Source organism: Bemisia tabaci, chromosome 2 (genome assembly GCF_918797505.1).
Source record: "Bemisia tabaci chromosome 2, PGI_BMITA_v3".
Classification (NCBI taxonomy): domain Eukaryota; kingdom Metazoa; phylum Arthropoda; class Insecta; order Hemiptera; family Aleyrodidae; genus Bemisia; species Bemisia tabaci.
The window spans coordinates 37,239,943-37,261,662 of NC_092794.1; the positions used below are offsets into that span (position 1 = coordinate 37,239,943).

General features: G+C 37.3%; 1 protein-coding gene across 3 annotated transcripts in view; it reads left to right on the top strand.

Moving 5' to 3' along the window:
- The window catches only part of LOC109040615 (LIM and SH3 domain protein F42H10.3), a 165,321-nt gene that overhangs the window by 74,037 nt on the left and 69,564 nt on the right, over nucleotides 1–21,720 (top strand). For all 3 annotated transcript variants that reach the window (XM_072297269.1, XM_072297267.1, XM_072297268.1), the window contains exon 4: nucleotides 12,511–12,611. In XM_072297269.1, the coding sequence (XP_072153370.1) occupies nucleotides 12,511–12,611 (101 nt within the window). The remainder of the gene's footprint in view (nucleotides 1–12,510; nucleotides 12,612–21,720) is intronic.

Genomic DNA, 21,720 nt, shown 5'->3' on the forward strand with positions numbered 1-21,720 from the left:
TTCTTCATTGTTTGTTGCTCGGTGTTTCCAGATACACAGAAATCGTGAAAAATACCTCCATTTTGACCGGTTTTTCGCCCTACAAATTTATTGGACACTCTGTAACGACAGTGGAGAAAAAATTCGCTGAAAGTAAGTTCATGCCGTCTTCATGGAATACAAAATTGTACTTGGTTCCTATGTCTTGCATTCCTTAATGTACGGTGCCTGCAATAAACAAAACCGTCAAATGTACCTAAATTTGGCTAATTTTTCATGTGTGAAATTTTTTAGACACCCTGTTATGACACTAACAGCTGAAACATTTGTAACAAGCAAGTATAGATGTTACATCAGAATGGAATGGCAAACTTTCAAAGACCCTTAATTCTTTTTGTTGTCGCCAGACGCCCAGGAATGCAGGGAAAACTTCAAAAAAACCTAAATTTATCCTAATTTAAAGTTGAACTTCTTTTAATGGGGCTGCATTTTGTTTGATGATATTACCTTTCTCCCGATCACTTGTTATCTGATTTTAGACGATAGCTATTTCGATGTTATGTACACATCATCATCAGGTCACTTCGACTTCGATTTGGTAAACACTAAAAGTCACATCGTATATTATTAAAATTTACTAAAATTTACTAAAAAACACTATTAAAACACTCATGGGTGCACCCGTCCATGATTGGACCCGTCACATGATTTAGATAATCAAACCATGGAGTCCTTTTAAACAATTTTACCTTTGGTAATTTTAGTTTTTCTAGCTTTTCCCTCTATTCGAATTTTATATTTAATGGATGAAATAAAAACTCCTATTCGAACATGTAAAGTCTTAGGTCATCAGTGATTTTGGAGCTACAAATATAGAGATTTTAATGGCTTTGAATTTGATTCATATATAATTTTTAATCTGATGCGGCTGCTAGAAGTTGACAATTTTTTTGTTACTCCGCTTGGTCTAAAGCTGTGACTCCTAGTTTCATCTGTAGATGTTCTTCACTCTTGAACTGTTCCCGCATTTGGTGTAAAAGTTGATTCTGTTCCGGGTTGGCTAAATCAGTTAAATTTTACAGTTAATGGGTTGGGTGTTTATTTTGGGCAATGTTCAAAAATCTGCAAGGTTAACCATAGATTTATACCTATTATGGTAGAAGTGGTTTTAAACGAAGGATTCTCCGTTTGGTTAGAAAATTCAAGGTCATTAAAAAGCTTAAAGTAAGTGCACGTAAATAAGTGAACGTGCTTAAAGTAAGTGACTGGTGCACCCACGAGTGTTTTAATAGTGTTTTTTAGTAAATTTTAATAATATACGATGTGACTTTTAGTGTTTACCAAATCGAAGTCGAAGTGACCTGATGATGATGTGTATGTAACATCGAAATAGCTATCGTCTAGAATTGGATAACAAGTGATTGGGAGATAGGTAATATCATCAAACTAAATTTATCCGTTTCTTTCTTTCTTTACGGGCTTCTAATATTTTTATCGCTCTTATCATTATTTTACTCCGGGGCAACATATTCAAAATGGTCGCCATATCCAATATCGAAGGGTCTAGGGGTGCTCTCAAAAATCCACGATTTACTTGAAAATTTTCTACAAGACGCAAAATTGTCAGAGGACCAAAAATGCTCCATACCAAAATTTACGTGAGCCCTTTCCAAGGTTTGGGTATCCGAACCCCTCTATTTTGAGAAAACAACATACTTTTATCCCCAGATTTTGGGGTGTTCTACAAATTTTGAAAAAATTACGTGAGATTACTGTAACTTCAAAGACTCCAGTGCTCCAACTGAGTGCCAAAGAACTTTTTTATACTTTCTAGTTACATGATCCATCAAGTTCAAACCTGTAATGCCCTGCCGCTCCCGTATCAGCGACAAATTTCAATTTTGCAATTTCCAGTTAGGTTACATTTTCCACAAAACCTATGTTCCAAATGCCAGTTCATGGAGAAGTTGTAGTAGCTGAACCTGCTAGTAGGTATTCGGCTTCCGGACGCAGAATCCGAATCTGCAGTCAGAAATCATCCTCACATTGGGAAAAGGCCTAAACCGAACATGGGGGCTAAAATTACTGTTTAGGGTGAAACCCTACAATGTGCAGATTTAGGTACGAAGTGAGATATCAATGGTCAGGTTCGTAGAGTAATAATAATAATAATAATAATAATAATAATAATTTATTTTATTTGTAAATGCACATTTATAACGGCGAAAACAAATATGTCAAAATTAGTTAGGATAAAAGAAAAAAAAGAAAAAAAAGAAGGGAAAAGAGATTACAGAAATTAAGCTAAATATTCTGCTACACTATACAAACACTTGGCAATAAAAAATTGTTTTAGTACATTTAGAAAATTTGGGTCCCTGTATTTGGATTTCAGGTTTGCGGGAAGTTTTTCAAAAAATATTCGGCCGCGCCTTAGAGAGTGGCTGTTCCTTGTTGCGTTAGTCATGGCCTGGAATCTAGTGTTTATTTTATTATTACTGAGATTCGTAGGAGCTATAGAGCTATTCATATCAACTATAAAATTCGAAATGGACCTATAAATTACGAGGGAGGGAACGGATAGAATTTTGAGATCGATGAAATGATTTTTACAAGACTCTCTTGGCGCTAATTTTAACATGGTTCTTAGAGCCTTCTTTTGGATGATGAAGACTTTTTCCAGGAGAGCAATTTTACAATTTGACCAAATAGTTACGCAATAATTAATGTGGGACATAAATAGGGAGTGGTAAACTAACATAAGTACACTAATATCACAATATTTAGAGAGGACTTTAATTACAAATATGGCAGAGTGTAACTTGCTGCAGATGCTGTTTATATGGCTATCAAAATTTAGCTTATCGTCCAAAAGAATCCCTAAGTACTTCAATATGGAGACCAATTCAATTTCTTGGTTGTCAATCAAGATGTTAAAGGAACCTACAATATTTTTGGTACTCAAAAGCATGTATTTAGTTTTGTCTACGTTAAACTGGAAGAAATTCAAATCAGCCCATTGTCGGAAAATGTTCAGAAGAATAAAAACATCTATCTCTAATCTTGATAGATCCTTATTGCTAACCACAAAAAGCATATCATCGGCAAAAAGAAACATTATAAATAATGAGAGCACTAGGTTCTGAGATTTGGTTTTGACATAGTGAGGCGCATCGTTGGCGTAGTAGAATTCGAATACACGGTCAATTCTCTATTTTTATCCCTAGAAAATGCCTATATCAAATGTGCAGCCAGGTTTTCGAAACATTATCAAAGGTCCACGAAGTTAGTAAGCTTTGTAAACCAAAAAATTACTTTAAAGATGAGCATGAGAAAATTCTCATATCAGGGCCCTTCTTCACTCAAAATGATATAGTTTGCTTAAATAGATGTACTTAAAATTCCTTGAGTGACACATTGCTTTGATTCTCCCTATGAACTACGTACTTCTACGAACTAATCTATCTATTTTTCTAATGAGAAACAGAGGGACAGTAGGTATTGTGAAGTTGAAAATATTGCTGTAAATTCTGGATACAGTCATTTTATCACTACTTTGGATTGTTTATGCTCAGCATGGGAGCGGTGAAAGATGACTGACAGAACTTGAAAATTGCGATTTAAATTTCTTGAATGAGCCTTCATAACGAACCTGGATTCATCTACATACAGATTTTCTGAAACCATACTATGGTCCGCGCGCTGATAGTGATAATTTGCTTGCCAATTACGACATACAATTAAAATTGTCTAAAGGGCTCCTAGAACTCAGCCTCAGAGTAGACAGGTAGATGCAGCATAGTCTTTTTGATTTATAGTCAAGGAAAAATACGAAAAAAAGGGGGTTAACCCGGAGCAAATTGCTTAACAAACTTTTCCTATGTAAACGTCATCAATAGGTCCTCCTGAACAAAATGCCAAAAGTTTACCTCAGTCCGACCCCGGAACACCCCCCAAAATGCCTAAATTTCAAAATGGCGGCCATAATAAGGCCTCTGGGATTTCGGTTTTTTAAAATAAGCATGTAGTGTCATATGAGGTATTAATTCCTATGTAATTTTGGTTGTAGAATTCAGATATGAAGTCAAAAAGTATCCCGGTCAAAGGGGGTGCCCCAAATCCAAGATGGCGGTCAATTTTGAGAGGCAGGAGGGTGAATTTCTAAAATGCGCATATAGGTTCATAGGAGGTATCATTCCCTGTGTTATTTTGGTCGTAGACTTCATTTATGAAGTCATAAATGCCCTCCGGTCCAAAAGGGGAACTCCAAATTTCAAGATGGCGGCTAAATTTGAAAAGCAGGAGGGTGAATTTATGAAATTTTTACGTGACACGGCAAGTGAGGTATCATTTCTTATGTAATTTTGGTCGTAGATTTCATTTATGAAGCCATGAGAGCCCCCCTGTCAAAGAGGGTGCCCCAAATCCACGATGGTGGCCAAATTTGAAAGCAGGAAGGTGAGCCAAAAAAACAAAAATCACGTTAGAAGGCAGGTTGGCTATCAAATTCTGCGTATTTTTAGTCAAAAAGTCTGAATGAAATTTGAAAAATTAATTTTACACATAAAAGAGACGTGACATGCATGATGGTGACCATCATGGCTGTCCAGGGTATGAAAAGATGTGAACAGGAGCACCTAAGAGTTATGTTTGTTAAATTTGAAGCACTTACATTCCCAATGAAGATAAGGATATTAAACATGACCTACAAACTCTTGTCAATATGGGCGAAAATCTGAATCAGCACATGTTGATTCATAGCCTGAGTCAGGATTGTCAGGATCTTCTTCTTGGGGTGTCGTCAAGTTTATGAAGTCTTCTTAATTTATACGTAAGTCTGTGCAGCATAAGTTCATTTTCTGAAATTTTCACTTTCATATCGCATGGTGTAACACACCTTTTTTTTATTTTTTACAATTATACCGAATAATTTCATGCAGCGATTTCGGACTGGAGGCAAGTTGCTTGCAATAGGACAAATTTCGTCGACATTTTTATCAAAGCATTGCCATTGACGAGCATTCGGATCGGCTCGTTCCATCCAGCTTTCTCTGTTCGTTTAAAGCTCCGGTCTAAGGGGGTACTCCAAATTTCAAGATGGCGGCTAAATTTGAAAGGCAGGAGGGTGGATTTTTGAAATATTTACGTGACATGGCAAGTGAGGTATCATTTCTCATGTAATTTTGATCGTAGATTTCATTTATGAAGTCATGAGAGCCCCCCTATCTAAGAGGGTGCCCCAAATCCACGATGGCGGCCAAATTTGAAAGCAGGAAGTTGAGCCAAAAAAACAACAATCACGTTAGAAGGCAGGTTGGCTATCAAACTCTAAGTATTTTTAGTCAAGGAGTCTGAATGAAATTAGGAAAATTAATTTTACACAAAAATGAGGCGTGACATGCATGATGGTGACCATCATAGTCCAGAAATCATAAATGGCAGGTAAGGTGTCTCGCTGATTAGTGCACAATAACTCAGAATTCAAGTTCAGATGCCTTAGACACAGAGGATGAAAAATCTGAAATACCTGCTTTAAGTACCGGAATAATGAAGTAAAAGTTCAGTACGTTTTAGATGGTGGGTCTTCACTCCACCGAGGGCCATGGAAAAGAGGGCAAACCTATATTGTTTGGATTCATAAATTCAAATCATCGTACAGTTCTACGCTAAATTCTTTCTTCTAAGTAATCTGACGCCACGGCAGTATTTGACGGGTGCCAAGGAAATGGACCATTTATTAAACACTCCACTTACCTTAAAAGAAGCCAAAAATTCAGATACGCGCCTTCAGTCAATTTCTCACCAAATCTATCTTTTGTTGGTAAAAAAGAGGTAAATTTTGACGAATTCAGTCACTAAAAGTAAACTTATCCAAATCATTGGCACACGCCTCGAATCCACCGGTTGTAAGGAACAGAACTTTGAATTGTGAACAGAAACGATTCGAACCTATTCGTTTTTTTAAAAAAAATATATTCGAGGACATAAATTTTTCTTTGCACTTAGAATGTGATATTAATTGCGGAAAGTCCAAGACAATCGCTCACAACATCCTTTGAATCCGTCACAGAATCGATCTATGTTTATGTAAGCAGCTTCTGTTCCATACGTTCTGGCTTTCGCTGCGATTTAACCTCTCACATGCACAGAATCGGAAAAGCATAACTATATTTGGTACGCTTATATTGGATCTTTACCTATGCAAAAATACTTAAAGGTTCTTGAAATTAAGCAAAGCTTTAAACGAACAGAGAAAGCTGGATAGAACGAGCCGATCCGAATGCTCGTCAATGGCAATGCTTTAATAAAAATGTCGACGAAATTTATCCTATTACAAGCAACTTGCCTCCAGTCCGAAATCGCTGCGTGAAATTATTCGGTATAATTGTAAAAAATAAAAAGGTGTGGTACAGCATGCGGTATGAAAGTGAAAATTTCAGAAAATGAACTTATGCTGCTCAGACTTATGCATAAATTAAGAAGACTTCATAAACTTGGCGACACCCCAAGAAGAAGATCCTGACAATCCTGACTCAGGCTATGAATCAACATGTGCTGATTCAGATTTTCGCCCATATTGACAGGAGTTTGTAGGTCATGTTTAATATCCTTATCTGTATGTATGTATGAGCCGCTTTTACGGCGCGCTAGGGCGCTCTGCGACGCCTATTCTCCACAGGAATCTGTCATGGTAGAGATCCTCCGGAAGCTGGCATCTCTCCATCTCTTCATGGATGCCCTCTACCCACCGTTTGGCTGGACGCCCTCTCCGTCGCCTACCTGGGGGGACCCACTCCAACACCTTCTTTGACAACCTGGTATCAGCCATTCTCTGCACATGCCCATACCATACCAATTGCTTGGTCATGATATCGTGCACAATCGTCCCCGTCGAAAAGAAAGTGTGCCGGCATGGGCGTCCCTCTGAATGACCAGGAAACACTGTTCACGCTATGCTTTGCTGACGACCAGGTAGTCATAAGTCAAGATCACGATGACGCGGAGTATATGACCCGGAAGTTGGTGGAGGAGTACCGCAAATGGGGCCTCGAGGTTAGTGTCCGTAAGACAAAAAAGATGTCAGTTGGAGGTGCTCAGCAAAGCATAGTCCTGGAGGATGGTCAACGTATAGAAAGTTGCGAACAATACAAGTACCTGGGGGTGAAGCTGACTTCGGATGGGAAGCTGGATCAGGCCATTCGGGACCGTAATCTTCTAGGAAGGAAAGCCATCACCATGCTTAATGGGATCCTTTGGGACCAAAGGATTTCCAAAGACAACAAGAAGAGGATTTATAACTCGGTTGTCAAGCCTATTATCACCTATGGCAGTGAAGTGTGGCAGTTGAAGAAGCGGACCCAAGAAATGCTCAAGGCGACCGAGATGGATTTCTGGCGAAGATCGGCTGGAATCTCGAGGAGAGAACGTGTCAGGAATGAACGTGTCCGAGAGATAATGGGCGTTGAGGGGACGATTGTGCACGATATCCTTATCTGCATTGGGAATGTAAGTGCTTCAAATTTAACAAACATAACTCTTAGGTGCTCCTGTTCACATCTTTTCATACCCTGGACAGCCATGATGGTCACCATCATGCATGTCACGTCTCTTTTATGTGTAAAATTAATTTTTTAAATTTCATTCAGACTTTTTGACTAAAAATACGCAGAATTTGATAGCCAACCTGCCTTCTAACGTGATTTTTGTTTTTTTGGCTCACCTTCCTGCTTTCAAATTTGGCCACCATCGTGGATTTGGGGCACCCTCTTTGACAGGGGGGCTCTCATGGCTTCATAAATGAAATCTACGACCAAAATTACATAAGAAATGATACCTCACTTGCCGTGTCACGTAAAAATTTCAAAAATTCACCCTCCTGCTTTTCAAATTTAGCCGCCATCTTGAAATTTGGAGTTCCCCTTTTGGACCGGAGGGCATTTATGACTCCATAAATGAAGTCTACGACCAAAATTACATAGGGAATGATACCTCCTATGAACCTATATGCGCATTTTAAAAATTCACCCTCCTGCCTCTCAAAATTGACCGCCATCTTGGATTTGGGGCACCCCCTTTGACCGGGATACTTTTTGACCTCATATCTGAATTCTACGACCAAAATTACATAGGAATTAATACCTCATATGACACTACATGCTTATTTTAAAAAACCGAAATCCCAGAGGCCTTATTATGGCCGCCATTTTGAAATTTAGGCATTTTGGGGGGTGTTCCAGGGTCGGACTGTGGTAAACTTTTGGTATTTTGTCCAGGAGGACCTATTGATGACGTTACATAGGAAAAGTTTGTTAAGCAATTTGTTCGGGGTCAAATCGTATTTATCTAGTTTAGTACATACCTTCTATTCTCACCTAGAGACTTCTGGAAGTTCTTGTGTCAATTCAGCATAGATTAATTGGTAGAACTACTAACGCTCCCTCAAAATCCTTAATTTGGGTGTTGCTCAAAACCAGACTTCTAGGATTTTGTGACATTGAACAGATCCCCGCAGGGTATTAAAATTCACTTTTTGTCATACCTTGGTATTGTTCGCTTTTACATAAACCATACGTAGAGGTAGTTATACAGAATTTGTACCATGGTAATGAAGGTTAACATGAACTATAGGGTTATGAGAGAACAACAAAAGGGAAGTTTCACTACGATTATTTAGTTTGCAATCCTAAATTAAAACTTCATTCATTTACCTGTGTGAGTATGCTCACATCTCGGTAACTTTAAAGCGAAAAAAGAAACATCAAATTGACTTTGACGTTAGCCATCAGGAACCAAGTCACGAAGGCGATGATGTTTTTGGATCAGGAATATAAGGTAGTTTTGATAGGGCTACCCGGCTCGCCGGAGAACAAAATTTTCTACAAGTAATATTAAATCGAAAATGGCTTGAATTTTCAAATTGTTGGGTAAGATCCTTAAGTGAGATCATGGAGAAGATTTTGACACCTTTAAATATGGATTTTAAAACTTGGTGCGACCTGTGTTGGAAGGCTATGATTTTGGCGATTTCCGATGGTTTTTCTCTAATTTCTAGCTTGATAGGCATCTGATCAAAAATCGGGTTAAATCAACCAGTAGTCTATTCACAGATGGTTCTAAAAACCCCAAGTAGTATGAGGCTCCCATTTATTCTCTAGGTGATAACCTATCCGTAAAATTTCTCCCAACAATGTGCACTCTATATGCTTTGCGGAAAGTATCAAAAACCCCTGCCACTTACAAACGGCAATTAATTAGCAAAAATAGTCTCGGCTTTCCGTCTCGGACCTCATTAGCGTGACAGGGTAGCTATTGCTCCTCATAATAGACATTTTTCTAAAACATGAATAATACCTACAGACACTTAAAATTTTTAATGAAACTAATCAATCTGCTCTTTTAATTTGTTACTTCAACTTTTACGCTTTAAGAAGTAAATTAAAATTAAATCACATACTACAAATGTACTGTCAGATTTGAAATAGATCTTATTTCTTCGAAAATTGCATATTGCTAAAGCTAATTTTGTATGGTAAGTCATTTGAGTTGATATTTTAAGGGAAACATTTAAGACAGATAATGGTGTCAAATGTCAAATTTTAATAAGCAAATAGCCGTCACGAAATCTATACTATAAGCTCCGAGACCTCCTAATTTTGCGTAACTTGTAACATTTAGTTCCAGAATTCTACTGGGTCGATTTTCATGATTTTTACAGCTATCGACGGGCAATTGTCTCTAGATGAGCCCGCTCCATTCAGATTTTCAAAATGTGATCCAGGTTTTTTTATATTACGTGGTAAAGTTGCAAATTCTCCCATTTAAACAATGTAAATTTATGTTTTTTGTCATAGTTCATTTGAGCGTTCTACCGGGCCGATTTCCATGATTTTTGTGGTTACCAATGGGCAAAAGGCCCTATATGAGCCCGCTCTAATCAGATTTTGGAAATAGGACCCAAGTATTTTTAACAATCAAGTTATAAAAGTGAGCGAATTTACAGAATGCTCCTCAACCTGCTGCCGCTATGCGCAGAAGGTTGTGCAGTGGCCGAGGAGGTTGCGCAGTGCCTGAACAGCCTGCGCATCAGCTCTACTTATCAACACAAGATTCGCCCCGGTTACATCAAGATGAGTGGTGGCCAAGTCGTCTAAGACGTCGGATACGCCCACATGTCTCAAGATGAGGGTTCGATTCCTATCTTCTCAGCTACTTTGACTTGATTATTCGTTATTTTACTGCAATATTTCATTAATCAGTCATTGCAAAACGCGTCCTTTTGACTTCAATTTTTTTTTCTTTATTCATCATAAACAAAAAAATTTCATTTTAAAAGTAAAGTATACCTCATATCGTAATTTTTTAGGGGAAAAATAAAACCAACATTGATAGGAGGCTGAAAATAGGGCCGCGAAGCGGCTCACTGACGGCCGAGGGTGCCTTTAGGGGGTTGGGCCGTGTAGCGGCCAGAGGCGTAGCCCCCTAGTAATAGATTAAGGGTTGAACGCAACATGCCTGACATGCGACTACCTTGACATGGTGGGCTTTGGGCTACTTCACTGTTATTTTATATTAGCATGAAAGCAGGCAAAAAGTTGCATATGTAGAAGAATCAGGAAAACTTCAAAGTTCAGCATTTTTGAAAAGTGAATTGTTAAGCACTTGGTACATTCTTGATGTGGCACATTAAAGTTGTATTTTTTTTAGGCAAGTGATAACTAAATATTCTTCCCTGATCCAAGAAAATGTAGATTAATAGATTTCTTTGTTTTTACTCTTAACTGGCCCATTCTAAATAACTCAGCTCTAAGGATAATACAGGGTTGCCAAGTCACGGTATACTGGGAAATGTCAGGGAATTTTAAAAAGTCACGGAAGATGATAAAACAGCGAAAAATTATTAATTCACCTTCATTTCTTCTTCAGGATGGGTGTGACGATTTGAAACACAAATTTTGCCGGAAAACTATTTCAAATTATGTCCTTTTAACCATTTGGCATATCTTCAATTGTCAGGGAATTTTACTCTAATGCATCAGGGAAATGTCAGGGAATTTTATCTTCCCAATTCTTTGGCAATTCTGATAATACCGTAAAGCCAGTCCTTACACCAATAATATCATTATGTAAGCAGCTTCATGAAGATTTTGCAGTGCATTGCATTTTAATCAACTGTATATCTACATATCGTTACAACATATCTGTACATAAATCAACTGTTTATATATTATTCTTCCTGATTGTGAGGCTGATTTTTTAATATTTATTTTTTTTTAAATTGTTTTTTGTGCTTGTTGTTTTAACATGATTTATTTCCTGATTTTTGCAACGTAGTTTACTTCTGATCTCGTAGCAGTTTTATGCTTCGATGACAGGGTCTGCCTCGAGATGTACATTTATGATGCATGTGTTGTGCCATTGCAGCATGTTAATTTAACCAATAGTATAATGCATTTCAAGCAGTATTTTAATAATACATTTCAGCAGAAAAAGAATTGCTTATGTCCTGATGTTCGCTTTCCTGGGGTCAGAGGGAGCAGCCGGTTTCTGCAGTTTTTGAAGAGTTCGCGAGCTGCTCTCCCTCCCCCCACCTGTTTCAGCAGCCAATTGAAATAATTTTTTGAGCTATATTATTTTGATACTTGCATTTCGTCACATGGTAACTTTTTCTCACTTAATGGTAACAGAAATTCGCTAAGAAACACTAAAAAGCATGAAAAATAGAAGCCACATTAGAGCGTTGATTACTAAAAATAGCCTTTTTTTTACTTTGACCGGAATTCAGAGCCTCAAAAAGTCAAAATTATTCGTCAGGATTTTTCATGGGCTTAAAAAACATCCTAAAGAGCGTTTTGGGCGCTAGTCGGGTTTTTTTTTTTTAAAGAGAGGTAGGTCGAGAAAATCACCATCTGCCAAGAGCATGTAATTTTTAGTGAATTCGATTCTTAAGTATTCAAATCTATTTCAGAACCTCATGAAGTGCTCCAATTGAGCTCAGTTTCGGGGATTAGCCCCCTTTTGTGTTGAGTTAAAGTATTTTCACTAGCCTTTCACGCAAATTTTATGCTTGTGAAAAATTATGGGGTAAGTCATCGAAAAAACGATGAAATTAGAGTGTACGAAAATGAAAATGTTCCGAGTCAGAACCTCGGAAATTGAAATTTTTTTATGCGACTTGGATGAGTGTTCATAATTTTTACTCAATGAGTATATCCCCACTAGCCCCAAATGATTCAAAGAACAAACATTTTTTCGGCCCATCCTAGTGTGCAACCCTTAATCGAAGACTCAATAAATCCAGATCAAAAGCAGCAAACATACAAGAACAACTCCCAACCTGAAGTTTAAGTTCATCCCTGTTAAAGAGGAAAAATGTCACAACAATTTTATTTCTCTTACCATTAAGATAAAAAATAATTGGAGGATACAAATGTTTCATAGCTTGTCTGCGGTCTATATGCACTGTAAAATCCGTTTAATTTTGGTTGTTTTTACTACTAAAATTGGTGCATTTAAAATGTTTATGGTTTACAGGTGAAGTACCATGCAGAATTTGAAAAGGCCAAAGGGAAACTCACACAAGTAGCAGATGACCCTGAAACGCTGAGAATGAAACAAAACTCTAAGATTATCAGGTAATTGTTTTGATTTCCTGTAGAAAAAAAAAAACCAGTTGCAGAACTAATATAATATCCCAGGATGTTAAAAATCTACGCAACAACTCTAGGATGTTTATATGAACGCTTTGCTTGTTGATTTAACATTGTGGGTATGTTATCTTAACAGCGTTAACAGCATCTCTTTGTGTTCATTTCAAGATCCTGCAGCCCTCCTAACAAGTATTTTAGTAAAAGTATACTTTGAAATGTTGAAAGCTGAAATTTAGGAACCTCCTTGAATAACAACCTATAATGTTTTAGTTAAACATATTAGGGGGAGCAGTTACTTATAATTGAATTATAAGAAGGTTAAGAATAACACTTACCCTCAATGTCTATGTACTGCGCATTTTTTATGAATAGTAAATAGGTCGGAGCCTTTCAATCGCACAGGATCATCTTCATGGACTTTCCCACAAAATTATGTCAGCAATACTTACCCAATAATAAAATGTACAGGAAAATAATTACACAGGTTTTAATTAACATTGAAATCAAGTGGGTACATAGGTCTATAAATAACATAGAATGCAGTTCTAAGAAGGTACACATGTGATCAAAATAAAATTCGCCACAAAATTTTAAACGACTGCGGGAAAATATTTGACAAGAAGAAGACATCGGAGAAAGTTGCAAGGAAGCAAGGTCAAGCAATACCATTAAATTCTTTAGGGAAAAAATTGCAAGATAATAACTTCGAAGTTATAGGGGTTGACATAAGCAAGTCTTCAGGAATATTTAATTCTGAAGGTTTGGATGGGAAAGCAGGTGATGACTCAAAAAACAACTCCATTCTAGGTGGCGGTAGCCACCCCGGCCCAATCCTAAAAAATTCCCCTAAAAGTTGAAGACCAAAAGAAAAAAAAACAATTAAAAAAAAAAGTTGAAAACGGCAGGTGGCTGCTGCCTTACTAAGTATGCACAGAGAAACTCAATCGGGCTTGCCTGTACCGTTTGCGGTCCATTTAGCTCTCCTGCTTGTTAAGTCTAACAGTAAATCCCAAAAACCGTATAACATTTGGGTTGGAGCTGCTCAGCTCTACTCATAATGCCCACCCTTTTTGAGTTTAGTTGAATATTAAAAAAGTTATTAAGCTTTAACGACAAATTTTGGACCCCAAGAAACGATTATGATGGAATTGTTGAGCAGCGATTTGGGGCCCGCAAAACGCTTCGCCGCGATAGAGACTGTTACGTTTTTCAATCGACCTACAGCTATAACCGTAGGAAAAAACCCTATACAAATGCAGATATTTTGAATCAACGTTATATAAACTAAAATTTCTTTTTTGGAAATTTGAAATAGATGACGTTTAAGGAAGAACAATTAATAATTAAGCCATTTTCTGACGATTTGAATGTAGATCTGTCTCCAGGGCTATCGAGATAAGGGTGGCATAAAATCTATTAAACTAGGGATAATATGAATCTATAGACTCCAAGGATGTGCCTTTTGGAAAGTTTGCAGACTTACATGGGCGTCGAAATGAGAATTTATCGAAAGAAGTAGGGTCCTTCAATTCTTCACAAAAAATTTGAATTTCAAAACAACTCATAGAACTGCGCGATGGATGGTGAGCGCCGACTGTAGAAGTGTAGAAACCGCAGACAACAACAACAACACATTTAGGTTATGTTAATGTCATTATGGTTTTAACTATTTGTATAACAAGAATAAGATAGATGGTTCGATGCATGTTTCTCTTTTATCATAGCCGAAAATAACTGGATTCATTTCTATACAATCCTTTTATGATTCCCGCACCCTTGATAAATTTAGTTGCCACAATAAGTACTCAGATCGCAACCTGTGATTTCTTCCCAGCAGCCCTGATCTAGTGATCTTTTCAGGTAATTGTTCATGAATGATTGATGACATCCCACTATAGCAAATCCTAGATACTATTTCTCATTAATCAGACTCAGCAACTCTCCACCTTAAAATCATCCTATCCCTCAATACGATGATATGTGTCGGGGTCTCAATCTGAGGGGGATGAAGCTGTGTCCTACCTGCAGAAGTGTAGAAACCACATTTAGGTTATGTTAATGTTTTTATGGTTTTAACTATTTGAATAACAAGAATAAGATAGATTAATCGATGCATGTTTCTATTCTATCATAGCCGAAGATAACTGGATTCATTTCTATACAATCCTTTTATGATTCCCGCACCCTTGATAAATTTAGTTGCCACAGTAAGTACTCAGATTGCAACCTGTGTTTTCTTCCCAGCAGCCCTGATCTAGAGATCTTTTCAAGTAATTGTTCATAAATGATTGATGATACCTTATTTGGTTTACCTATTTCGGTTATTACCGAGCTTCTTCGGTTGAAAAATCACTGAGTTAAAGCAATTTTTCGGGGACAAGTTGAAGATAACCCTACAGGATTTTCGGGTAATTTTTCATTTTGCGAACCATCCCTGAGCCGCGCGGCAGATCGCGACGCTGTTGATCATGTGAAGGGATCATGTGGGCACTGTTCTAGATGCAGGTTTTAACCCCTTAACATGTGTTTTCATCGCAATCAAGACACTTCGTACGCATGAAAGTTCAGTGCAGCCGAAACCGTTCAGTGTCAAGAAGTGTTCTCTCGCGAAGCGCAATGAGCTCGTCCGCTGAGTTGAAACAATAACAACGTTATGCCATTCGATATTGCGTTCGCCGTGGTTTTTCTGCCACTGAAACTTTCAATGAGATGACAGTTGCTTATGGACTAAATTGACTCGGCAAAAGTATCATTCTTCACTGGCATAAATGCTTTTCCGAGGGTCGAGAGTCGGCAGCCTGGCTCCGCATGGTGGCCGGCCGTCAATTTCGGGCGACAGAGGCCAACATCGACACCGTGGCTGAGGACGAAGTGTCTCGATTGCTATGAAAACACATGTTAAGAGGTTAAAATCTTCATCCAGAACAGTGCCCTCATGATCCCTTCACATGATCCACAGCGTCGCGATCTACAGCGCGGCTCGGGAACAGTTCACGAAATCAAAAATTTCTCGAAAATCCTGTAGGGTTATCTTCAACTTTTTACAGAAAAATTACTGTAACTCAGTGAGTTTTCAACCGAATAAGCTCAAATTTTGGGGTTTGATAGCTAATAGTACAAACTACAACCTCCTACAAACCAAATTTCGAAATCTATCATAGTTTCCAAATTATAGACTTGGTATTAGTTGTTTTGGGACAACCTGTTTATCTGACAACATTGTCAGTGTCAGCTGACATTAATATATTTTTCTCATAAGAGGTTAATAAATGTTTTCAGTCAGTCTTTGACATCTACCGAGAATTGTTTTGTATTTATTTACAATTACTACGTAATTATATATTTTTCTTATTAAAAACTAAGAAAAACATGGTGACCCCGACGTGATCTTCATCTGCGCAATTTAGAGGACGTCAACAAAAGTTAAAAATTTTCACAAAAGTGGAATAGGTATACGGCCGAATTGAAAAAAAAAAAATTATCATATTGTGGTTGAGACATGCAGTGATCGCTCGATCTCTGTGTCAATACCAAACTTGAGCAGTGATCGATTGATCTCCACATACCTCTGTTATTAAAAATCGTGCAGTGATCGACCGCATTCCACGATTCAATTTGGAAATATCAGACAGTAATTCGGCCTAATAATGCAAAAAGCGAAAAAAGCCAGCCTTTTGGCAACAAAACTTCATCTTAACTATCAGCTGTCAAGCCTTGAGAACTTCGTAGCACAAGAAAACGTTAACATGACGAACTTAAACATTCGTTATGAGAAAGCCAAGCAGATCTTTTCCCAATTTTCCCGAGCAAATTTTGAACTTCAAATGATCGAATTGAAACATTCTACGAAACGATGACAAAAGCAAAGACACTAATGGAAGAAAAGAGAGAAAAAACTGACAAAAATATAAAGAATGATACTTCTAACAACGATCAAAAAACCAAATTAAAAACTCCAAATCTTCCAAGCTTTTCCGGGAGATATGAACAGTATGGCAGAGCTTCAAGCCATTTTTCATTTTTCGACAGTTGCGAAATTTTATCATCTCAAACGTGCATTTAAGAGGACAAGCCGGACTCAATCGAACACCTAAAGCCCACCGAAGATAATTATGACATAGTATGAACTCGTTCAGAAACTCCTGAAAATGGATGATATCATTACCTATTATCCTGTCAACCTTTCCGAAAATGGTATGAAAAACTACCAATAAAATTATTTCAGTTTTATATGTTTTATAGACAAATCATCGTACGATTTAAGTATTGTTGAACTATGTTCAACGATAGGTTGGCATTGTTGCCAAGTAAGTTGCAACATTTGCTACAAAATCACATCCAAGCCTATCGAAGCGGAAGTGCATTTAGGCAAGAAAGACCTAACCAAGCAGAAAAGCCTAATAGCCATTCGAAACAATATTTTCGAATGTAGCTACAGGCAACAAACAATGTCGAAAGAAAGTCGTCTCAAAAAGAAAGCTTGACTCCAATTTACAACCTGAGTGAGATTAAGAAAAAAGTACAAATTTGAGTAAGAAGAAATGACCTAATTGTGAAAAAAGAATATAAATCTGAATGAGAAGAAAAAGTATGACCTAAGTGAGACTGATTGTGAGTAAAGTAAAGATTGTAAGCAAGTTTAATATTTATGGATTTAACTAATCCTAATTATCATCGTTGCGGACTAATTATTGTAAACTATATTAACACATGGTGAAATTAATGCGAAATTTATAATTCCTCAGTAAATTATTATGGCATACATAAAAATCGATTTTATAGCGATCTAATTGGAAATCGAATTTCCAAAAATTTGGAATTTTCTTTTTGGTGCGGAAGGAAATCGTCCAAAATGTATGATGTATTTATACTTTGAACCATCCTCTTGAATAGAGATGAAAGACTTGAAAAATTCGTTGTGAGAAAAAGTTAAGACATTTAAAGATTAAGTTTAGAGCTGAAACACTGTGGCTGAATAATACAGCTGATATAAATATATAATAATAACATAATAAATACAATAATAAATACAGCTGAAATAAGGAGATAAAAAAGAAATGTTGACAAATGAGTCCGAGTTCAGTGGTCTACATAATAAGATTGCAGATCCTTGTTGATCGAATGTGCCACAGAGTAAAGTTCAGGAAGTATTAAAATTCCCGTATTGGCGATTAGTAGTATTGAAAGCTATTCTCATTTCTAGCTGGAGATAAGTGGCATCTCTGGATAGGACAGAACGTAAATAAGATTTTACACTTGGTGTAGAAGCTAGACGGACTAAATTATCTGATATTATCAGACATATCACTATGAGCTCAAGTTAATATCAGTGTACAAAATAGATAGTTCGTTTTTCTGTTCCTGTTGTCATCTTGTTTCAGGCAACATACTATCGACTAAGAGCAAAAAATACTGGAACTAAACCGAGCCTCCAAGCTGTGTTATAAGCACCATCACCTTTCGTTGATATACAAATTAACAAAAAGATGAGAGACGATGATGAAAAGAAACGCAAAAGAAGAAAATATTGAACAAAAACAGAAGAAGGCTTTCAAGTTTAACTTCCTATATCTTTAAACCGTCTAGAATAACGAGCAGAGCAGAGATTATTTTAACATTTACAAACACACCCTAGCACACATACACACTGCACTCACACTGCATCAATTTTATTTGGCCAGGAATGATTACTCAAGAAGAATAAGAATTCATCACCTGCGATAGGTTACCCAAATCAAATGATCAGAGTATACTTTAATTAAATGCTGTTACTTGACCTTTAGTCCAGGCAAACAAGGAAAAGAGCGGAAAAGGGGAAGAGCGGAGGAAAAGAGAAATCCCGGGCAGCAATGTTTTCATCGATTCCTATATAATTTTTGATGCTGAATCCGAATTTCAACTTTGCGCCATTAAATTCGGGCCGGAAAGTTGCCAAATTTGGCAAAAATGGCCTAAAATCGGACTTTTTTCCGGATTATGGCCTGTAACTTGCCAAAAATTGATCTGACGATAAAATTAGTTATTTTCAGAAATAAAGCTCGTTAAATTTCCTATAAAAAAGTTCTTATACACTTTCTTGCTCAAGGCAAAATTAAGCGCGCTGGTGGGCTCCGAACTTGGTAAAATGTGCGAAAATTGCGCATACTGTAATGTGTTGGGTTATCCTTATTATTTACATCAATTCATTTCACTAAGTTTAAATTTTATCATCTTCACTTAATTTGTGCAGAAAGTACTCGTCGGACGATTAAAACAGGAGACATCGGGCAAAAACCGCGAAAAACACAATTTTTGCTCATTTTTCAAAATTCGGAGCCCGCCAGCGCGCTTGATTTTGCATTGATCAAAAAAGTGTACAGGAACATTTTTATAGGAAATTTAACGAGCTTTATTTCTGAAAGTAACTAATTTTATCGTCAGATCAATTTTTGGCAAGTTACAGGCCATAATCCGGACAAAAGTCCGATTTTAGGCCATTTTTGCCAAATTTGGCAACTTTCCGGTCCGAATTTAATGGTGCAAAGTTGAAATTCGGATTTAGCGTCAAAAATTACGTAGGAATCACTGAAAGCATAACTACCCGGGACTTTTGCAAAAACCGCAAAAAAGCGCAATTTTCGTTCATTTTTCAAAGTTCGGTGCACGCTAGCGCGCTTAATTTTGCCTTGAGCAAAAAAGTGTATAAGAACTTTTTTATGGGAAATTTAACGAACTTTTTTTTTAAAACAACCAAATTGTCCTTAGATCAATTTTGGACGAGTCACAGGCCATAACCCGCAAATAACCAAATTTTCGCTCATTTTTCAAAGTTTGGAGCCAGCCAGCGCGCTTGAGCAAAAAAGTGTATAGGAACTTTTTATAAGAAATTTAACGAGCTTTATTTCTGAAAATAACTAATTTTATCGTCAGATCAATTTTTGGCAAGTTACAGGCCATAATCCGGACAAAAGTCCGATTTTAGGCCATTTTTGCCAAATTTGGCAACTTTCCGGTCCGAATTTAATGGCGCAAAGTTGAAATTCGGATTCAGCGTCAAAAATTACATAGGAATCGATGAAAACATTGGTACTCGGGATTTTTGCAGGCTATAACCCTTTTCATGGCTTATTTGCCTGGACTACTTGGTTGAGTCTTCATTTCCTTGGGCTTAGTTGACTTGTTTCGCTGCTTAGCTGGATCTGGATTCGGGATGTTGATTGGACGGCGGATGGTAGTGTTTCTGCTCATAAAACAAAGCAGGATGCATGATTCTTCTGTATTTTTTGCTGCAGATTTTATTTTTGATGACTATTTTACTAATTATTGGGTTTAGTTACGTATTTTGGCCTAACTCCAGATTAATAAAGCGATCTTGTCTGATAACAGGTAAATTTACACTTTCTACACTCATTTCAATCGGAGTTTTAAGTGAAATCAAGGCAATTTTTTTTTCCAGTAAAATGTTTAAATGAAATATATAAAAGGGTTATTACTCATCTAATTTACCCCTCCCCCTCCTCCCCCCCCCAAAAAAAAATGAATTAAGAGAAATCTGAACATTTTCAGAGGAAAACCCCCTCTCCTTCATTCCTGAAGGGGTACCTCTTCAGCTCTCTTAGAAAAGTAAATGATAAGGGGGAAAACATGAGAGAAAAATACAAATCAAATACCTATCAATCAATACAAATCATGTATATTCCGAGCGTTCCTAATTAAAGGCCGTGCGAGTCATCACTGCACACTGCCTTTATTTTTACTCAGGTATCTAATGGAACTTCTTCAAGCTTACTGGTTCTTGCTAGAGCTCAAAGTAACTGCTTCAAATTGTCAGTTTCCTCCAGTAACTTCTAATTTTGCGAAAAAATCACAAAATTAAGAAAAAAATCCGATGTCAAAAAATGCGAGTTTTTGGAAAATTGTTTGAAGATAGAAAGGAATTTAGGCCATTTTTGACTTTAGCAGCAGAAAGTAGATGAAAGATGCTACATTAGACACCAACTTGATATGATTTCCCCGTCTTTGCAAACGCAAAACAAACGAATTAGTATCATTTTTAATTTAAGAGGAAACTGCGTTATCTGAAACAACAGGGAAATTTTTCAACCATGCGTGGCATGTTTCCTCATGTATTTTTGTGTCCTGGATTCGAAAATGACCTTGGTTTCTCTTCACTGTGCACCAGTTTTCCGGAAAATCACATTCCCTGAAAGGTCTATTTTAAGTGGGAAATCTCAACCTTCCGGAAAATCGGTGGGTGTAAGAGAAAAACAAAAGTCATTTTCGGACTCAGCACTAAAAATTACATAAAGATTACCTATCAAATGCCCGGTGTTGATTCGCGGCAGACCTACGGAATTCCAACTCCCTCGAGCCACCATTTCATGAATTTTACTTTTTCGGAATCATTTGAGCTTTATTCCCAAAATAGTACTTCGGGGCAGCCAATTTTTATTGATACTTAATCCCCAGGGATCAGTTAACACTTCTCTGCAAAGGTTTCCCGTAAATACGCGCAAATAGGTAGTAGTTAAAAGTGTAACTGTAGTATTATTTTTATGGTTTTGAGGGCAATACTTTTAAGTAGGAATGCCGCGCATAAAATGGCGATATTTCAAAATGTTATTAGTGAAATATATTCTATTTTGAAGGAGAGAACAAGCTTCCTTTATCAGACATTGTAATAAATCTGTTGGGAGGATATACCAACAGGCAAACGATTTGCCCCGAGTCAGGCAACATTTCTCGAGCGCCGCCTGAGCCACTTTTGGAGGCTGTGTGCGCTAAATTGGAGTTGAAAAATTGAAAACCAATACCCTTATTATAAAATATAACTCTTTGGGAAGACATGTACATCAATGACGTGACTATTTGTGAGAAACGCCCATATGCGACTTTTTGCAGGTTTCGACCCACCGTGCGGCGCATCACTCAGAAGTAAATTCTAAGAGCGCAATGTACCAGTAATTATACCGATCGTGTAAGAGCGAGCTTGGCTGTGATTGATCATTGTGGGCGCTTTGTGAAAAATTGGGGGTTTGAACGCGCTATGCAGGTTTGAACTTGGCAGGCACTGTGCAGACTAAGTTTCAATTGCGCAAGGCTCGTGATTGGTGCG